This window comes from Notamacropus eugenii, chromosome 5, assembly GCF_028372415.1.
Source record: "Notamacropus eugenii isolate mMacEug1 chromosome 5, mMacEug1.pri_v2, whole genome shotgun sequence".
Classification (NCBI taxonomy): domain Eukaryota; kingdom Metazoa; phylum Chordata; class Mammalia; order Diprotodontia; family Macropodidae; genus Notamacropus; species Notamacropus eugenii.
The window spans coordinates 186,398,753-186,418,870 of NC_092876.1; the positions used below are offsets into that span (position 1 = coordinate 186,398,753).

Below are 20,118 nucleotides of genomic sequence, written 5' to 3' on the forward strand. Positions count from 1 at the left end.
ATGTCAAATCAACATGAGGCAACCTGATCACAACCACTTCCTGACCTACTAGAATCCCCACTATTTTTCCCAACATGTATCTGGAAGTCAGAGAGGGAGGTGGTCTAAACCTAAAGGTAATACCATCAATCACAAATGCGTCCAACCCACATACTATGTCTAACCCACTTATGACCTGTGCTATTTATAGAATGTCAAAATAGGGACTTTTAAAGGTCAAAAAGCCCAACCTCACTGCTAATGCAGCAGATTACTGACATCCAGTTCCTTCTTGAATACTTCAAGTGGCAAAGAGTTTACACAGCTGCAAGACATCTCTATTCATTAGCAACTTCTACCTTACTATAAGCAAGAATCTGCTTTCCTATAATTTTTACCCATTAGTTTTAGTTGTCCTCAAGAAAAGCACAAGTTTAAGCTATTTTGACATCCCTTCATAGAGCTGAGCTACCATTATATCTCACCTAAGTCTTCTCCAAACTAACCATTCCCATTTTATTTAACTATTTTAAACATAGACCTCTTTCCTCTTTACCTTCTGCTTGACACTACACCACATACTACAGTAAAGCTATTTATGTTCTTTATTGCCGATTCTCTATATCTATCATTTGTTATAACTTACAAAAAAAAGAAACTGTCAGAACACAATCCTAGCAACTAAACAAAGAAAACCCAGATTCTAGTTCACATCTGTCCCCCTGTGAAACCTCCCCTCCCGAAAATCTATTATTTTTATTGCCAGGGTACCCATGTGTATCTATGAAGAAAGGATGCTGACAACTTTTTATCAAAACACATTATAGAAAAGAAAATCAGTGAACATAAGGCATTTTTGTAAACTGAGTCACACATGTGACTGCTAAGTGTTACCTGAGGGTGCCTGCTGCCCAGACACCATAGTCAGCAGTTTCTCTTGCTCTTCCAGGAGCCTCTGGATCTGTTCTAATTGCTGCCTCTTCAGTTCCTCCTGCTTCTTCTGTTGGACTTCTTTGAGCTTTTCAAATACATTTTTTTGTTCAATTAACCTGATATTTCTTCACAGAGCCCTGTTGACTCTTCTTCCATCCTCTTCTATTCCTTCCCAAACCTCCCCATTCTCAGGACAAAGACTTTAAAAAGGGGTTCATCAAGTGTGTTTAAGTATGCCTCTACCATTTAAAAACAAAGCAACAACTTGGTAATGTAACTGTGTCAATTCTAGTCTCAACCTTAGCAACTGACCAAAATCTACTACTCTTTTATTGCTAATTGCCTACGTACAGATGAAGTCACCTATCTTTTAATTCTTTTCCTTGTTATAATACAATTTTTGCTGACTTCTCCTTAGTTATTTCATCTGTCTTAAATTTTTGTCTTATTAATTGTAATTTTTTAAATTCTTCCTATTTATAGACTCACAGTGGCATTGGTCATCAGAGCTAAAAGGAGTATTGGTAATAATTGAATTCATTCTCTTCATTTTGCAAATTAGGAAACTGAGGGCCAGAGAGATTTGCTCATAAGTGCTATATGTCTATACTGGCCCCATACCATACATACCCTTTAGAACTAAAAGCACATATCTTTGGGAAAGTCCATGGCAACAGTATTTCCTTTGAATAAATCAATTTCAACTATACAGGTAGGAAACTTAGGGTCTTGTCCTGAGCAGCATTGTACTGTAATCATCTGAGCTACTGACACAAAGTAGAAAGTCAAGATAATTAGAAAAGATATAATACCCCTTGGTACAATGACTCTCTCTAATAGTTGAGTATTTTACTCCTAGAGTAAATACTCCTAGAGAAAAATAACTGATATATTACAAATTACTAATTTTTATAAGTTATTTATGTGCATTCTGAAAAGGGATAAAGATTTTCTATTAATAAACAGTGGCCCTGACTCATGATAAAACTTGCTGTCTACCTCCAGATATAGAAACGATGGACTCAGAGCAAATTGAAGCAATGTTTTTAGACATGGGTAATGTAAGAATTTATTTTGCCTGATGCATATTTGTAACAGGTTTTATTTTTCTTTCTTTTTCAATGGGGAGGAAAAAGGAAGAGAATTCAGAACTGAAAATAAAATAAAACTAAAGAAAAGAGAAAATAATAAGTAAATAGGGACCCCATAAGTTTAACACTCCTTGTAGTCATTTTTTAAACACAAATTTGGGGAGAGGGGAAATTGCATTTAAAAACTATGTACACAAAACCTACAATAATCCATACATCTGGCCAAATATTTTGTTTACCTGCTCAAGTTTCTTGAAAAGTGGATCTCTATAAGCTGCTTCTTTGGCATCACCTGCATCATGTTCAACATCAATTCTGCTATTTTCCCAGTGGCCCAGAGCATCCTTGCACGTCGATAATTGTTGTATTTTTTTAGTGTGAGGAAAGACTGCATGTGTTTCATTTGTATCTGACTGCACTCTATAAGGGCTTTTAGAATCTAATATCTGTTCTTCATGAAGTGAATCGTCACTTAAAAAACTGCAGCTGTCTGAAAAATCTGTGCTTTTAACGGCAAAACTGGAGGAAGTATTTGCCTTTGATTGATTCTCTCTCCCTGTTTCCAAACTAGGAAATCCACGATTCAGTATCACACCAGCACGGGAAGGATTGGACATCCACTGAGCTAAAAAGTTTTGCCCACTATTTAATTCTGAAGAAGTGGGCATCAGGAAAATTGTAATCTGAAGAACTAATAGGTTAAAATAGTGCCAAAGTTCCTGTGGGACACAGCTGTTATATCTGACTGTTGATATTCAATACCTGCAAAAAGAAAAACATCAATTAAAGCTGTGATAACAGAAAGCATCCAGCTCCATCATATGCTTGTTGAAATCCTTCTCTTCAAAATAAGGTTTTGAATGAAGTCCTCATGAAACCTTCTTCTGACCTTCTGGAATAGCTTATCCCTTTTGTTTGATCCCTCCAACAAATATTTCACATTCCTACTTGTCTAACAGTCACCTGGGGACAAGTCATTTTTCCCCCCTTCCAATACAAAACTATGAATTCCTTGGACAGTTTTTCCATCTTTCTACCTCCAGCACTTCTTACAATACCTTGCACATAATATTCACTTAATAATATTTGCATAACTGAATCTATCAAATGCTCCAACCAATTAAACTGAATATTGTGCTGAAACTGCAATCCATTATGAAAGACAATACTATAAAACAATAGTATGTATGCATACGCATATACATACATATCTATATCTGTATCTATGTCTATATATACTGAGCATGTGTACACACACACACACACACACACACACACACACACACACACACACAAGTATTCGCCTGCAACTGCAATCCATTATGAAAGACAACACTATAGAACAATAGTATCTATGCATATACATATATTATATATCTGTATGTATATTATACAAATATGATCTGGATATAATATATAGATATATGGCATAAATATGTATGTATATATACATACACATAGTACATATAGACATATAGATGAAGATGTATTATGTATGTACGTATGTATACACACACCCCCTCCACAAAATCCTATTTTGAAAGCTTCATTATAAGATGGAGACAACCCAGTTGTCAGCAGAGAACAAATTCTGCAGGTTCTAACATGATGGAAAGGCTTCAAGCATGGTTCTAACAATGTTTACTTTCTGAAGTCCAGTCTAGCTAAGTACGAACTTTGGTGAGAAGTTCTTTGGCCATGGCAATCCCTAAAGAAAAATTCTTTGTCCATGGCACCCCATAAAATAAAGAAAAATACAAAATGACCCTCAGTTCTGTAGAGCTCCCTTCTTATTTTTCAACGACTGCAGAACAATACTGAAAACAGGAGCAGCTGGTGCTACAAATCAAACAATGCCTAACCCATCTGTGAAAATTAACTTAGCTGTTGGTATTCTAAATATGAGAACAGGTCATCCCTGTCTGGTGACCAAAGACTGCACATTCTACTAGAGGAATTGATTTGTATCAATATTGATATTCTCCCTGTAAATGAAACCAAAAGACAAAAGTTGCATCTAAACAGAGGGTGGCTCACAGGCTGGTAGAGATAAATAAAGGAGTTTGCAGGGTTGGTTTTCTTGTGCACCCAAATGTTGCAAAAAATGCCATTTCATGGGATATTAGGTCATTTAATTTCAAAAAGTCAACCATAAAAATAACTAGCATATACACCAACTTCTACTACAGAGAGTGAAGGGCTAGAGACATGAAGAATTCTCTCAGAACTTCCAAGTTATTTCAACGTATTCTTTGATCCTGGGTGACTGATGCAAAGATGAGTACAGGAAAGGGCAGCAAAGAAAATGTTGAAAAATACAGTACAGGAGTAAGAAAGAGGCCAAAGACTTGTAAACTACAAGCTGTGTACCTATACATCATATATTGGGAAAAGAATTGGAAACTCTGGACATGTTGAACACTGAAAAAAACAATGTTTAAATGCTTAAATCAACAATAGAACTGATGTATTAAAGATAAGAAACAACTTTTTACTGAAGTGGTAATCATTCCCAAATGAGCAATGTATAGTCAGGGCCAACTGATATTAAGGTAGTTTAAAGAAAGAGAAGCTCACCTTTGGTACCAAGAATAATAAATTAACATCATTTATGTCTAATATTTCTTGAGAGATGTCCCTGTTAAGAAGAACTTTAAAACATGTACATGTCACAAATACATCATGACATTTAAATCAAACAGTATTGCTTTAAAAACATGTAGGGAAGTATTATACTACTATGTACCAACAACATTCACTATGTTAAAACCTGCACCCTCTTAACATCACACACACACACACACACAATTAGTTTGTAATCTGTAATTAAGTGAAAGTATACAATCAGAGCAATGATAATTTTTCATTAAAAATAAAACTTAAAATGGCATGGAAATGGCCACAGGAAAACAAGTTTTAAAAGCAAAAAGTTAGGATGAGAAACAACTTACAAATTATTTTGTGACATTCCAAAGCAGAACCCCTTACTAGATTAACACAAATCCCAGAGGGTGAAGTGATTTCCATCTTTGTCATTTCTTCCTTAGAGAAACCTTTCCTGATCCTTCCTTATCCCTCCCCCGGGGTAAACTACCTTGTATTTATTTTTTAGATCGTGAAATATCTGTCTCCCCCTTAACAAAATTTACGCTCTTTAAGGGCTGGGACTTTTATTTATGTCTCTGTACTCCCAGTGCCTAGCACACAGAAGATGCTTAATAAGTGTGGCTAGATTTGATTTTCCCACTGTTTTGTTCTAGGAATGTACTTCCAGTTCGTCGTTTCAGGATTTTAATCCTAAAAAGTTAATTACTTCATGGAATTACGCTGAAGTATAGGTTATTTGCTGGGGGTGGGAGAGCATGGAGCAGATATCTATTTTTCCTTGGAGAAATGGCCAGTTTGGTACTGGGATGATTCAAGATATATCATACTGATATGAAAAGGAATTGGAAACAAATTTACATCAGACAAAGAAGCACCACCACCACCACCACCTCCAAAAAGCGTGCCAGGAGGACCCCAGCGCCTCTGGGGAAAAGAACCTTTAACAACCTTTTAAAAAAAATAAGCTACAGTCATTTTAGTGTCATCTCATCAAACGCACTGCCAACACCACCACATCTTCAAAGGCTTCTAAATGGGGTGGAAAAATTAGGTTTCTGGCTGGAAAATAAAATTAATGTTTTCTTTTCTTCCCTAAGCCAAGGATTCAAAAGCCTTGAAACCGATCACGACGATTCCACGACCCCCAGCACCAAATCAAAGTGACCACGAGCGACTTTAAAGGGGGGGCGGTCCCTGAAGGGGACTTCAAGCAGAAACTCTTTAAAGACCCCCAGAAGCCGGACCCTCATCTCACGACAGCGCAACGCATCCGGAGCGAGCCGCCCACAAGTCGGGGTCTCAGTGGGCCTCCCCAGGCCCCGAACCGGACAACCACGGAGCGGCCTTCCTCCCACCCCCATCCCTGGCCTTCCGCAGAGCGGAGGACTCCGCAGCAGCCCGGGGGCTCGGACCCCCGAGGACAGAACTGTTTTTCCCCTAGCTTCAAACATCCGGAAGCCGATCCGAATCCCCACTCGCAGCCCCAAATTACCGCTCGGGTGCTCGGGTACTCTGGTGCCTCAGTACACCTTCGCCGGCGCCACAGCAGCCGCCACTTCCAGCGCCTCCCTTTCATTTACAAATAAGCCGCCGCCTCCGCTGGAACCCCGCCTCCAACCCCGCCAGGGCCCCACCCGCCGGGGCCCCGAGGCATCTGGGAAATGTAGTCCAACGGTGCTTCGGTGTCCTGGGCACAGGGCGGCACGGCTGGATTGTGAACTACAGTCCCCAGGAGACACTCCTGGGAAGGACGTTACAGTTCCTTGACCGGGTCTCAGAGCTTCTTCCGCAGGTGCTGGAAAGGGAGGCGGGAGCAGAGGCGGGGTTGGAGGGGGTGAGTGGAGCTTGGCTTTCGAGGACTGTGGTCCCTTCACTTTGCCTGAGTGAGAACCGTTTCCAGAAACAAACTTTCGTAGTAGAAATTCGCTTTTAGCAGCCGCCTGTTCTAACGCCCCAAACAAGGTCCAGAGGACTAGGAAGTCCGAGGGGCCGAATGTGTTACCTCGTCGAGGCAGGGACTGAAGCTATCCAGCGAGGCCGGCCCCTCTCTTAGATCTGAAGATCTGTACTAGGGTAATAACTGAGGTTCTACAGCGCTTTCAAGTGTCCAAAGCGCCGTCCAGGTGCGTTATCTCATCAGAGCCCGTAACGAGACTGTGAGGTGAACACTGCAGGTACCATCCCCATTTTAGAGATTAGGAAACTGAGGCCCAGAGGGTTCCGGAGAGAGCTGTCCATGGTAACAGACCTCGGGTCCTAGGCGGGGCTTTATCCTCCGTCGACCTGACCGGCCTTTGGGCTACTCTTGCTCTTCCCAAAGCAAGTCAGCAAGGATCGATTAAGCCCTGAGCTAAGCTCGGGGGAATACTAGCACCGCAGAAAGACAGCCCCCACCCACAAGGAACGCACCCTGTGATCGGGAAGGAGCAAAACTCTCCTTTCCAGGATTTTGTGGTTTTAATTGGTGGTTTTTGCCTAAAGTCTGTTTTTGGTAATGTCTGTCGGTGTGGGCGGGGCTTTTTGTTGTCCTGGACTTGTTTTCCCGAAGGAGTGGAAGACTGGACTTTCTTGGGTGAGGGCAGAGGAGCCCTCTAAGATTTCCCAAGGGGTAGGCAGATATCTAAAAATTCAGTCCATAAATAGTCATCTCTCGATTATCTGTCTGACAAGGGGGTAAAGTTAGCCCTGGCCACCCAGTTCTTAGGTTATCTCATCAGCTCCTAGGATTTCAGCTGTTCTCACCATGCAGATGATTCTCACTTTTGTCCAGCCCTAACCTCTCTCCTGACCTCCACTCTCTCATTTACAACTGCCCTCTGGACATTTTGAACTGGTTGCCCTGTGGACATCATAAAGCCTACATAACCAAAACCAAACTCATTATCTTTCCCCTTAAACCTACCCTCTTCCCAATTTCCCTATTGCTGTGGAGGGTATTTCTCTTCCTAAATTCTCCAGTCTCACAACCTAGGTGTCATCTTCATCTCCTCACTCTCATATGCAATCAGTTGCCAAGTCCTGTGTTTTTACGTTCACATCTCTCCCGTGCTCTCCTCTTTCCTCTGACACTGACACTGTGGTACAGGCCTTCATCACCTAATACCTGGACTATTGTAGTAACCTGCTGATTGGCATCCCTGCTTCAAGTTTCTCCTCACATCAGTCTGTCCTCCATTCAGCTGCCAAAGGAATCTTCCTAAATCACAAGTCTAACCATATCAACCCCTTATTTAATGAACTCCAGGCACAAGTCTGGGAACAGCAGTCTCACATCTAACTCTGAGCTTTCAAAGCCTGACCAGCAGCCTCGATCTCCCCCAAAATGGCAACTACTGTTGAAGATCAGCTGATTGTGAATGTCCTAAAGGAAGACCAGGTTCCCCACAAGAAGATCACTTATTATCACTTGTTGGGGTTGAGGCAGTTGGCATGGCACATGCCATCAGCATCTTAACGAAGGATTTGGCTGATGAACTTGCCCTAGTTGATGTAATAGAAGACAAACTAAAGTGAGAGATGTTGGATCTCCAACATGGCAGCGTTTTCCTCAAATCGCCAAAGATTGTGTCTGGCAAAGATGACAGTGTGACTGCAAACTCAAAGCTGGTTGTTGTTATGGCTGGGGCACATCAAAAGGAGCGATAAAGTCATCTTAAATTGGTCCAGCATAATGTAGACATCTTTAAAGTCATCATTCTCAGTATTGTCAAATTTATATACCTGTGGAGTCCTGGCTTTACTTGACACCAGCTGCTGAAACTGTACAAGTCATATCCAGCATTATATGCAAACAACAGAGTTTAACAAATAGCTCTAATAGCAAGCTGCTTTTTGTTTCCAATGCAGGGGATATTTTGATGTATGTAGCCTGGAAACTAAGTGGCTTTCCTAAGTGGTTGCAATCTGGATTCTCCCCATTTCCATTACCTAATGGGGAAGAGACTTGGTGTCTGTTCTTTGAGTTGTCACGGACAGGTACATCAGTGTTCCTGTGTGGAGTGGTGTGAATGTTACTGGTGTCTGTCTCAAGAATCTCTATCCTGCTTTGGGAACTGAACCTTTTTCAGAGAATTGGAAAGATGTTCATAAACAGGTGGTTGAAAGTGCTTGTGAGGTGATCAAACTAAAGGGCTACACTTTCTGGGCCATTGACATGTCTGTGGCAGAGCTGGCAGAAAGCATTATGGAGCATTATTATCCTAGGAGAGTGCATCCAATTTCCACCACAATGAAGGGCCCATATGGCATTCATGAGGATGTCTTCCTCCGTGTCCCATGTGGCATTTCAGATGTGGTGAAGGTAAAGCTGAATCCAGAGCAGGAGGGCTGCTTAAAGAAGAGCACAGGTATTCTTTGGGAAATCCAGAAGGAGATGCAATTTTAAAGCCTTTTAATGTGCTGACATTTTACTAAGGAGAGAATATGACAGTGGTTAAGGAAGTATGTATGATGCACTTTTCAAATAGGTCAAATTCTTCCTCTGATTAGTGACTGAGCACCAGAAAGGTAAAACCTGTTGTGAGAGATGATCGCTGAGGATCTCTCTCAGGAGTGAAGCCTCTCCAAGGGGTTAATTGTTTCTTGTCTTATTGAAACATTTGCAGCAGGTTGACCTTGTAGAAGAAATGTTTCAACATATCCTGTACTCTCCGGAGATTACCCCCTTCACTTTCCCAGACTGCCCTCTGCATTTTTCCAGCCTTTCCCCCCTTGTTTTTAGATACATAGCAGGAAGAAATAACACCTCCCCCCTTCTTTTTTTTAGGGCTAACATGAAACTATTGCTTTTTTTGTTCTCTGTTGCTGGGATAGATTGTCTAGAGTAGATTGTACCCTCAGGGCTTAAACGGGGCAAAGGAGGGGGGCTTGCGGTTAGGGCCTGTGTAATCTGATGAGCTAAACACAGCTCTGCTCTCTCTTCAGTTGGTGCCCTCCTTTGGGCACTCTGAAGAAGCCCTATTCTTTTTGCTAATATCTCTGAGTCTCTGATTCATTGATAAGGGTCTCTGTACCCCACACACTATGAACACATTCCAGTCTCTTCCTAAAGTGAAAAATGAGGAATGGTGCCGTGTAACTCCTATTTGTTAAACCCTGTTGTTTGCATATGATGCTGGATATGACTTGTACAGTCTCAGCAGCTGGTGTCAAGCAGAGCCACGGCTCCATAGGTGTATAAACTACCTGCCTTGCATGTAGATGCTGCAGGTTCCCGTAGGTCCAGAAGATAACACTCCTGGATACAAAACACCATACAGTGAGAATACTTTATGGATGCATTGTTTACTTTTGTACTTTCCTCCATCAGGACTCTACAGCATGGGACCTCATTATTTTCAAATTCCAAAATAATTCTCAGCCCTAGCAAAGGAGGACATTTGTCTCAAGAATTAAAACTCGTGGGTGTATGCTTTTTCATCTTCCATCAGGAGGGATTGATTTACCGGGTTCTCTGTCGCCCCACTTCTGCCATCCCTTCTCAGCCGAGTGGGATGGAGAAGGGGGCATGGAGAAGGGGGGGTGGAGTCGCTCCCGTGCCCGCCCCTTTCCATTCTCTCTTGTAGGCCAGCTGACCTGAGTTTTCTGGGAGGGGAAAGGAAGTGTTACTGAGGCTCTGGGCGTTTTCTTTCGGTTTTGAGGTGGTTTTATCTTGTTCTGTAGGGCACTGAAAAGTCTCCGATTGAAGGGCATACATAAATCCCTTGGGCAGGTACGTATGAGCCCATTTCTCAGCTCCGTGTGATCTGTCCTTTCCCTGGGTTGCACATCCAGCCTTGCCTGGCCCTTCCAGCCACTCTTCGGCTGTCCTTTCCCAGGGTACTTTTGCTTCTGCCTGTGCTGGGTGTCAGCTGGCCTTAATCTACCCCCTCTTCTCCTGACTGATTGTGCTTTAAGTTCGGATGATAGGTTATTATTGTCTTTTAAATGCACCATATGTTTGAGGTCGCTTGGTTCTTAAATAGTTTCTCTTTAAAAAGATCTCTAAGTTCCCATAACCCTCTAAATGGTATAATCATTTTGTTTTATTTTATTTCCAAGCAGTGAGGTAGGATTTTGAGGAAGAAGGAAAGGAAAAGTTTGGAGTTGATGTGGTGATATAGAAAGAATCAGACTGCACATATCTCCTGCTGTTTTGTTGTTCTTTAAAACTTTTCAGTTTGGAAAATTGAAGTGGCGCGTTTAGTTTTAGTGTTTGTTGAGTATCCATTATTGGGAATATAATGTAGACTGCCTGTCCACTGTAATCTTATATGTGTGTATACACATACATACGTGTATACATATATGTGCATGCACTTACGTATACACACAGATATCCTTCTATAGAAATCTATATGTACATATACAGATAGGGGAATGGTTGGATTAGATACAGGGGTGGGGAACTTGTGGCCTCTAGGCCCCTTTGGCTGAATCCAAACTTCATAGAACATACCTAGAGGTTCCCCACCCATTAGAAGGTTCCCTTCAGCTCTAAAGAATTAAAGGGGGGGGTTCCCATTATTAGTTGTCTCTTTTAGAAGTTTTTCTGAAACTAAAATGTGGATAGAGGTAGCCTAGTTCCTTAACTCCTTTGACTGTTATCAAGGAAAGTTTTAATTGTGGGAGGATAACCAAAGGAGTGTCTTGATGACTAAGAGGTAGGAAGTGAAATTTGACCTCATCTTGATGCCTGCCGGGAGAGCATAAATGTTTTTGCTCCTGACTCATCCATCCTTGTCTCCAGTATTATTCCTCCCTCTTAACCACTCTCCCCATATTGCAACCATTTCCCTGTTGAGTTTTGAGTTTGAGGTATTTATACATTAAATTGTGTGTGTGTGTAAACCCTTCCTTGCCCACTTTCACATCACAATGAGGTTCACTGGATAGCCACATCCTTCACCTTTTTTTTTATACTGATTCTGCCAAACCCCAATGATGAGAAAATAGTACCTTCTACCCCCTTTTCCTCCTTTTTACACTACTGTCTTCCTTTTGCCATCCCTGCCTTTCCCTTCTTCAAATGCTCATAACTAATCTATCTCCACTTGGAACATATTAAATTTAATATGTCTTCAGGATGTCCAGTGTGAGATGTGAGGGAATTGAGAGGATTGAGACAGAAAGTGGTAGCTGGAATTGGGTGAACCACACTGAACCACAAGTCCACTTTGTAATTCAGTTTTGGAGCTAACTCAGTTCCCTTTCTATTCAGTTGTACTATTCAGTCTAGTCCAATCTCTGTTCTGTGAGAAAACTTTATTCAGTTGTGGGAATTGGGAGAAAACCTTATCACACTGTTTGAGCTGACCTCTGTGTGGCCGAGAAGTTGGACCATCTCTGCCTATGAACACTTCTCTTCTCATTCTTCTAAGCACTCTGCTATCTGGCTTTGGAACTCACCTTTCAGATGAAACTGCCCTTTCCAAAGTTATCAAAGGTCATATTGTTAAATCTGTCGTCCTTTTTTCAGTCTTCATTCTTCTTAACTTCATCTTTTTCTCTTAGACACTCTTTATTCTCTAGATTATTTTGACTCAGCTCTCTCCTGGTCTGACCACTCCTTTTCCAGACTTTATTTCTTAGTCTATTTCAACTCATCTGACTATGGGTGTTTCCTGCCCCCCTTCCTCCCAAGACTCTCTGATAGACTTATCTTCTCTTTTCCCTCTTTATTATTTCTCTTGGTGATGTAATCAGCTTTCCTAGGTTAAATTATTATCTCTATGCAGATGATTCTTGGATCTGCCCCTACTCACTCTCCTGACCAGCAGTCCTGCGTTACTAACTGCCTTTTGGATTTCTTAAACTGGATGTCTCAGAAGCAACTCAAATTAATATGTCCAAAGCAGAATCATTATCTTTTTCCCAAAACCCTCTCCTCTTCTAAATTTCAACTTTCCTATTATTGTTGCAGGGTAGTGCCACCTTCTCATTTACCTACACTTACAACCTTGGTGTGATTTTTGACTCCTTACTCTCACTCATTCAGTCTGTTGCCAAATCTTGTCACTTTATAAAGTTTTTTAGCTACATCCCCTTTTCTCTACATAGCTACCACCCTAGTTTATACCCTTACCAACTCTTGCCTGGACTATTGCAATAGCATTTGAAAAAAATATTTATTTTTAATGTTCATTTTTCAAAAATTTGGAGTTCTGAATTATCTCCCCTCTCTCCAGCCCCTCCCCCACTAATTGAGATGGCTAGCAATGTGATGTCAATTATATCTGTGAAATCATGCAGAGTATATTTCCATATTAGCCATTTAGGAAAAAAAAACAAGAAAAATAAAGAAAGTGAAATAATTTTATATCAATCTGCACTCGAAGTTCATCAGTTCTCTCTCCAGAGGTGGATGACATTTTTCATCATGAGTCATTCAGAATTGTTTTGGATTATTTTATTGATCAGTTGCCAAGCCTTTCCCAGTTGATCATTGTTGCAATATTGCTGTTACTGTGTATGATGTTCTCCTGATCCTGCTCACTTTCCTTTGCATCAGTTTGTATAAGTCTTCCCAAGCTTTTTTGAAACTGTCCTGCTCATTATTTCATATAACCCAATAGTATTCCATCACCATCATATACCACAACTTATTTAGCCATTCTCCAACTGATGTGCACTCCCTAAATTTCTAGTTCTTTGCCACCATAAAAAAAGCTACTATGAATGTTTTTGTACAAATAGGTCCTTTTCCTTTTCTTTGATCTCTTTGAGACACAGACCTAGTATCCTGGTTCAGTGGGTATGCTCAGTTTTTTAACCCTTTGGGCATACATCCAAATTGTTCTCCAGAATGGTTAGGTCAGTTCACAACTCACTTAGAGTGCCTCAGTGTCATTCTGTGAGCCAGATGCTTTCGCCTGTTTGGTCATGCTCACACAATAAACTGTATCTCAGTGTCCTTTTCACTGACTGTCCCCCATGCTTGTATTGCTCTTTCTCTCCTCAGCTTCACTTCTTAGCTTGTAGCAAGTATCAGCTCAAATCCTACCTTCTGTAGTAAATCTTTCCTAGCCTCACTCCATATCCTCCCCAGGAAAACCTTCCTGCCCATTCCTACTAAAAACACTGGAGAACGTAGGAATAAAGGGAACTTTCCATAAAATAATAAGCAGTATCTATCTAAAACCTTCAGCAAGCATTATATGCAATGGGGATAAGCTAGATGCATTCCCAATAAGATCAGGGGTGAAACAAGGTTGTCCATTATCACCACTATTATTCAATATGGTACTAGAAATGTTAGCTGTAGCAATTAGACAAGATAAAGATATTCAAGGAATAAGAATAGCCAAAGAAGAAACTAAGTTATCACTCTTTGCAGATGATATGATGATTTACCTAGAGAATCCCAGAGATTCAAGTAAAAAATTACTTGAATTAATAAACAACTTTGGCAAAGTTGCAGGTTACAAAATAAACCCACACAAATCTTCTGCATTCCTATATATTAGCAACAAAGTCCAACAGCAAGAGATAGAAAGAGAAATCCCATTTAAAGCTAGGGTAGACAGTATAAAATACTTAGGAGTCTACCTGCCAAAACAAACCCAGGGATTATATGAACACAATTACAAGACACTTTTTGCACAAATAAAGTCAGATTTAAGTAAGTGGAAAACCATTAGTTGCTCATGGGTAGGCCGTGCTAATAGAATAAAAATGATAATTCTACCTAAACTAATATACTTATTTAGTGCCATACCAATTAAACTATCAGACAATTACTTTCTAGAGCTGGATAAAATAATATCAAAATTCATTTGGAAAAACAAAAGGTCCAGAATATCAAAGGGACTAATGAAAAGAAATGCTTGGGAAGGTAGCCTAGTGCTACCAGACCTCAAACTGTACTATAAAGCAGCAATTATCAAAACCACTTGGTATTGGCTAAGAAACAGAGAGGTAGACAAGTGGAATAGACTTGGCACTCAAGATGCAGTAGGCAAGGAATATAGCAACCTTCTGTTTGATAAACCCAAGGACCCCAGCTTCTGGGATAAGAACTCATTGTTTGACAAAAATTGCTGGGAAAAGTGGATAACAGTGTGGCGGGAATTAGGCATAGACCCATACCTGACACTGTACACAAGAATAAAGTCCAAATGGGTACATGATTTAGGTATAAAGATTGATACCATGAATAAACTGGAGAAGCAAGGAATAGTGTATTTATCAAATCTATGGAGAAGGGAAGAATTCTTTACTAAAGGAGAGATAGAAAGCATTATGAAATGCAAAATGGATAACTTTGATTACATTAAACTGAGAAGTTTTTGCACAACCAAACCCAATGCAACCAAAATCCAGAAGGATGTAGTAAATTGGGAAATAATTTTTACAGCTAAGCTCGGGGATAAAGGCCTCATTTCTAGAATATATAGAGAACTGACTCAAATGTATAATCATACAAGTCATTCCCCAATTGATAAATGGTCAAAGGATATGAACAGGCAATTTTCAGAGTAAGAAATTAAAGATATCTATAGTCATATGAAAAAATGCTCTAAATCACTATTGATTAGAGAGATGCAAATCAAAACAACTCTGAGGTACCACATCACACCTATAAGATTGGCAAACATGACAGAACAAGAAAATGATAAATGCTGGAGAGGATGTGGGAGAGTTGGAACACTAATTCATTGTTGGTGGAGCTGCAAGCGCATCCAACCATTCTGGAGAGCAATTTGGAACTATGCCCAAAGGGCTACAAAAATGTGCATACCCTTTGACCCAGCAATATCGCTACTAGGACTATATCCGCAAGAGATCATAAAAATGGGAAAAGGTCCCACATGTGCAAAAATATTTATAGCAGCACTCTATGTAGTTGCCAAAAACTGGAAGTCAAGGGGATGTCCATCAATTGGGGAATGGCTGAATAAATTATGGTATATGAATGTAATGGAGTACTATTGTGCCATAAGAAATGATGAACAAGAAGACTTCAGAGAGGCCTGGAAGGACTTATATGACCTGATGCTGAGTGAAAGGAGCAGACCCAGGAGAATTTTGTGCATAGCAACGACCACAGTGTGTGAGAGTTTTTTCTGGTAGACTTAGATTTTTGTAATAACACAAGAACTTCTTACCAAAAAAGAAAAAAAAATCCCAATGGTGGTTCTCAAGGCAAAATGCCTTCCACACTCAGAGAGAGAAATATGGAAGTCACTCACATAATGTAGCAGATCATGTATGTGTATGTGTTTGTGTATCATGTTCTGATTTGTTATACGATTTCTTTCATTTATCTTAGTCTGACTACATAACATGACTATAGTGAAAATATACTCAATAGGAAAGTATATGTAGAATCTATACAGAATTGTATGCAGTCGTGGGGAGGGAGGGGGGTAGTGGGGAGTAGGTGGGGAGGGATAAAATCGCAATTGTATGGCAGTGATTGTTAAACATTAAAAAAGAAAAAAAAGAAAAAAAAAAAAGAAAACCTTCCTGCTGAGTTTACCTCCCATCTGCTCTGTTTGTGTCTTCCCTGTTCCTAGATATTTACATATTATCTCCTTCATAGAATGTAAGCTCCATGAAGCTTACATTGTGTTAACCTTTCTTTGTAACCCTAGAACTTAGTCTAGTGACTGGCTCAAAATAAATGCTTGGTAAATGCTTTTAGATTGATTGAAAAATTTTTAAAAACTATCATTTTTAAAAATGAAAATTTGTAAAATAGTTTTATGGCCATAAGACCAGAATGCCAAGATCTATGTATGGTTTTTATTTATTCTCTATATAATATTTATTTATAATATAATATATATTATATATATATAATATATATAATATAATATTTATTCTCTGTATAACTTCACCCTGGTATTTATTCTTTAATTCTAATCATAAATAGTTTTATAGCATCTTCTAGTCAATATTTAAACTGTATGTAAATTTTAAAAGTAATTAATAATGCCACAGGGATATAAGACAGTTGAGATCAACCATCAGTACTGAGTGATCTTTGACTAACCAAACTATAACTATAGGAGGAAAGAGATAAAATAAGCCAGCAGTCCTCAAATTTTTTTTACCTCAAAGAGTGTAAGAACTCCTTTACACTCTTAAAAATTAGTAATATCCCTAAATAACTCTTTCTTATTAAGGTCATTGTATTTATATTTATTATTTGCAAATTTAAAAGATCTCAGTATTATTTTGATCTTATGGCCCACACTTGGAAAACTGATAAAGTAAGCCACTAACTGGGAAAGATTTAAACTTGAATTAGATCAGTACCCTCTGATTTATTGTTAAAACATATGTATTTTAATTGCCATTAAAATTGTTTAATTTGCTAAGAAACAACTAATATATAAAGGACTTTAATGCATCAAAGTAAGTTTAAATTTTCACAAGCATCTGGATCATTTCACATCAAATAGCTCCTTTAAAGTTTGAATTTTTTGATTCTTTCATTGCCATTAAAAATAATTTCTCCAAGATCACTTTTTTAAAAAGTTCTTCTTAACTAAAAGGAGATAAAAGACTATCTGAATTTATAGAGTATAGTGAAACGACCCAGATTTCTTCCCTGTCAAACCCTACATTTCCACATAATTTTGATTTTTATTGATTAAAAATAATAAAGAATTTTGAATCATGTCACTGACCTTCACCTGAAATTTGTTACATATTGTCTGTATGATTTTATTAGAGACTCATGTATTATTTTGGATTCAATAGTATATTCCACCCAGATCTCAAAGGTAGCCAGAAGGCATAGTGGGAGTCCAAAGACCTGGGGGCAGATCCCAGCCCCCTGCCAGAACTTGGCACTTTCTCCTCTCTCAGCCTTGGCTTTCTCACCTATAAAATGAGCAGGTTGGACTGAATGACCTTTATTGTCCCATCATATCACAACCAACATTTTAGCTTAAAATTGTAAAGTGGCTATCTGTGGTGGCAAAATGGATGTGAAGCTCAGTGTGGATATGTTTTGCGCATACAACTCCACCTAAATTTAGTAAAAATTATATTCATCTAAAGCAGAAAAATTGAACAAAGTAAATTTATAAAGATATTATATCTTTTAACAAACTCATTTTCAGTTCCTAAAACAAAGCATTGTTCATTTTACAAAAGCATTCTTAAATGTTAAGTTAAATTAGCACTTGCCTCTGTTTTTTAAAAATTAAAATGATATAATTATGTATATTAGTATGTAAAATACATCCGTATTTTTTTTCATTTATTGATTTATTTTAAATATTCAGCTTTAAAATTTTGAAGTCCAAATTCTCTCCTTCCCTCTAGCCCCTAGCCCACTCATCAAGAAGGCAAGAATAGACTACCCATTATATAGGTGCAGTCATGCAAAACATTTCTATACCAGTCACCCTGCAAAACATATAAATAAACAAATAAATAGATGAAAGGAAGAAAAAAGAAAGTGAAAGAATATGCTTTAGTGTAAATTCAGGATTCATCTCTCTCTCTGGAGATGGACAACATTTTTCATCATGGGTTCTTGGGAATTGTCGTATATCACTGAATTGATCAGAAGAGGTAAGTCTTTCATAGTTGATCATTGTTACAATATTTCTGTTATCTTGTACAGTCTTCTTCCAGTTCTTCTGACTTTACTTGTCTGTTGTTTTTTTTTAACAGGACAACCATGGGAATATTTACAAATTACAAATTCTATTTGAAAGACGACAGTTTACAGTACATGCAGAAGAAACTCCTAAGAGCTAATATTAAAAAAAACAATGGAAATGTTTCATCTGTACTAACTCGTAAGGTACTAACTTTAGACAGTCTTAAGATCTTTAAAATATTGAGAAACCACCACAAGGAATTAAGAAATAATATAATTTGATTAGGGAGATGAACTAAAAAATTCAATTTTATTCTGGAGAAAAAGAGCGCAAAGTAAGGGAATGAATCAAGAAGAAAGCTGGAATAATTTAGGGAAAAAAGATATCTGGGGCCTGTAACAGTCGGCCAATAAATATTTAGGAAACACCTACTACGCGCCAGGTACTGTGCTAAACACTGGGAATACGAAACAGAAAGGCAATCCCTAGCCCCACAGTGAGCTTGTGGTGTAACAACTAAAGGCAGCACTAAAAAGGGAACTAAATAGAGGAAGTGAGTAAGAGGCAAGAGGTCATATCAGGAGATCAGGATGGAGCCAAGTTAGAGTGTGACTGGCTGAGGCACTTCCTCAGGTGGAAGTCCTGGGCAGGAACTCATTCATCATGTAAGGGAACCATGAAAATAATCGTTCATATAGAGAGAGCTTTAAGGTTTGCAAAGCAAACTTTATCTGGTCATTTCACCAGGACCTAGGCAAAGCCATGACAAGAAGTGATAGAAGGAAAAGTTTCATTTTGAATGTATAGAAAACAGTAGCGTGATTCCTCACGAGACTGAATGTGCAGAATAAGGGGTAAAGATAAATTCTGGAGCCTCTTCTCTTGATTTATCATATAAACTTGGGTATTTCCCTAGAGTAAAGTTAGGAAAAGAAGGTTTTGGAGTCATCTTCATTATGTTCAGTCAGAATTGACAACATATCTTTCTGTTGAGATGTCCTGGGGGCCAAATATTTTAGAAAGTCACCTCTCCAAAAAAAGAAAAAGTTTGATCTCTTCAAAGATAACTTCCAAATTTTTAAATGCAGCTCTAATATTTCTCCTGATATCTAGTCCTATGTCACTAACTGCCTCATGGATCTTTTTACCTAGATGCACCAAGCTCATATCCAAAACACAACAATCTTTCCCCTAAATCATCTCTTCCTCCAAAATTCCGTGTTTTTGTTGAGGGCACTAACATCTCTCTAGTCACCGAGGTTCAAAATCTCAAAGTCATCTTTGACTCTTCCTCTGACTATGAGTTCCCATATTCAAACATTTGCCAAGTCTAACATCCTTCATAAGTGACTATCCAGGTGAGATTCTATGCAGGGATACTTATAGACTTATTTTTTAAAGTGCCTACTGAGTGCCAGACACTTGGGACTAAGGATTTTACAAATGTGATCTTATCTGATATTAGATGAGACTTAAATGTACTTTGTTTTACTTTTTTGGAAATAGACAAAACATGGGTAGCATATAAGGTGATTAGATTAAGTGAAATGTTCAGTTTTGACCAACTATTCCATTTGGAAAACTAGGAAACAAGGCAAGATGATATAGAAGGTAAGTTTTTTTACACATGAATGCAGGAAGCACTAGGTTCAAACTCACTTCTGATATTTATCACCTGTGTGACCTTGGGCATAGAATTTACTTAATACCTCTGACCTCACTAAGTTTCTCATCCACAAAATGTTCATTTCTGTGGTATCTACCTTATCTGGCTCTTGTGAAATTTAAATGAGATAGTGGATGTAAAATACTTTGCAAACCTTAAACTACTTATATAAATACCAGCTACTATCAGTAGTGTTGTTCATTTTTTCTTTCTCTCCCTCCCTCCCTTTCCCACTTCCTCCTTTCCTTTCTCTCTTTCCTTCTCCCTCTCTCCCTCCCCAACTCTTTTTTAAAAGTAATTC

The 20,118-nt window shown here is 38.9% G+C and overlaps 2 protein-coding genes and 1 pseudogene across 10 annotated transcripts in view; 2 read left to right on the forward strand and 1 right to left on the reverse strand.

The window, feature by feature from the left end:
* The window catches only part of CPAP (centrosome assembly and centriole elongation protein), a 48,495-nt gene extending 42,273 nt beyond the window's left edge, over nt 1-6,222 (reverse strand). For all 5 annotated transcript variants that reach the window (XR_011967564.1, XR_011967563.1, XM_072611661.1 and 2 more), the window contains exons 1-3: nt 6,103-6,222; nt 2,243-2,765; nt 874-997 (exon numbers count right to left, since the gene is read on the reverse strand). Coding sequence is in view for 3 of the 5 variants with exons in the window: in XM_072611661.1 (XP_072467762.1) it covers nt 874-997; nt 2,243-2,671 (553 nt within the window). In the remaining 2 variants the exon portion in view is untranslated. The remainder of the gene's footprint in view (nt 1-873; nt 998-2,242; nt 2,766-6,102) is intronic.
* Nucleotides 6,223-6,312: 90 nt separating this feature from the next.
* PARP4 (poly(ADP-ribose) polymerase family member 4) overlaps nt 6,313-20,118 on the forward strand; it is a 118,258-nt gene continuing 104,452 nt past the window's right edge. For 2 of the 5 annotated variants that reach the window (XM_072611651.1, XM_072611656.1), the window contains exons 1-2: nt 10,207-10,320; nt 18,222-18,354. In XM_072611651.1, coding sequence (XP_072467752.1) covers nt 18,229-18,354 — 126 coding nt within the window. In that variant the 5' untranslated portion in view covers nt 10,207-10,320; nt 18,222-18,228. Of the gene's footprint in view, nt 6,403-6,642; nt 6,734-10,206; nt 10,321-15,389; nt 15,636-18,221; nt 18,355-20,118 lie in introns of those variants that run through there. The other 3 variants (XM_072611653.1, XM_072611652.1, XM_072611654.1) reach the window with 3 other exon arrangements.
* On the forward strand, nt 6,765-10,080 carry LOC140505558 (L-lactate dehydrogenase A chain-like; annotated as a pseudogene).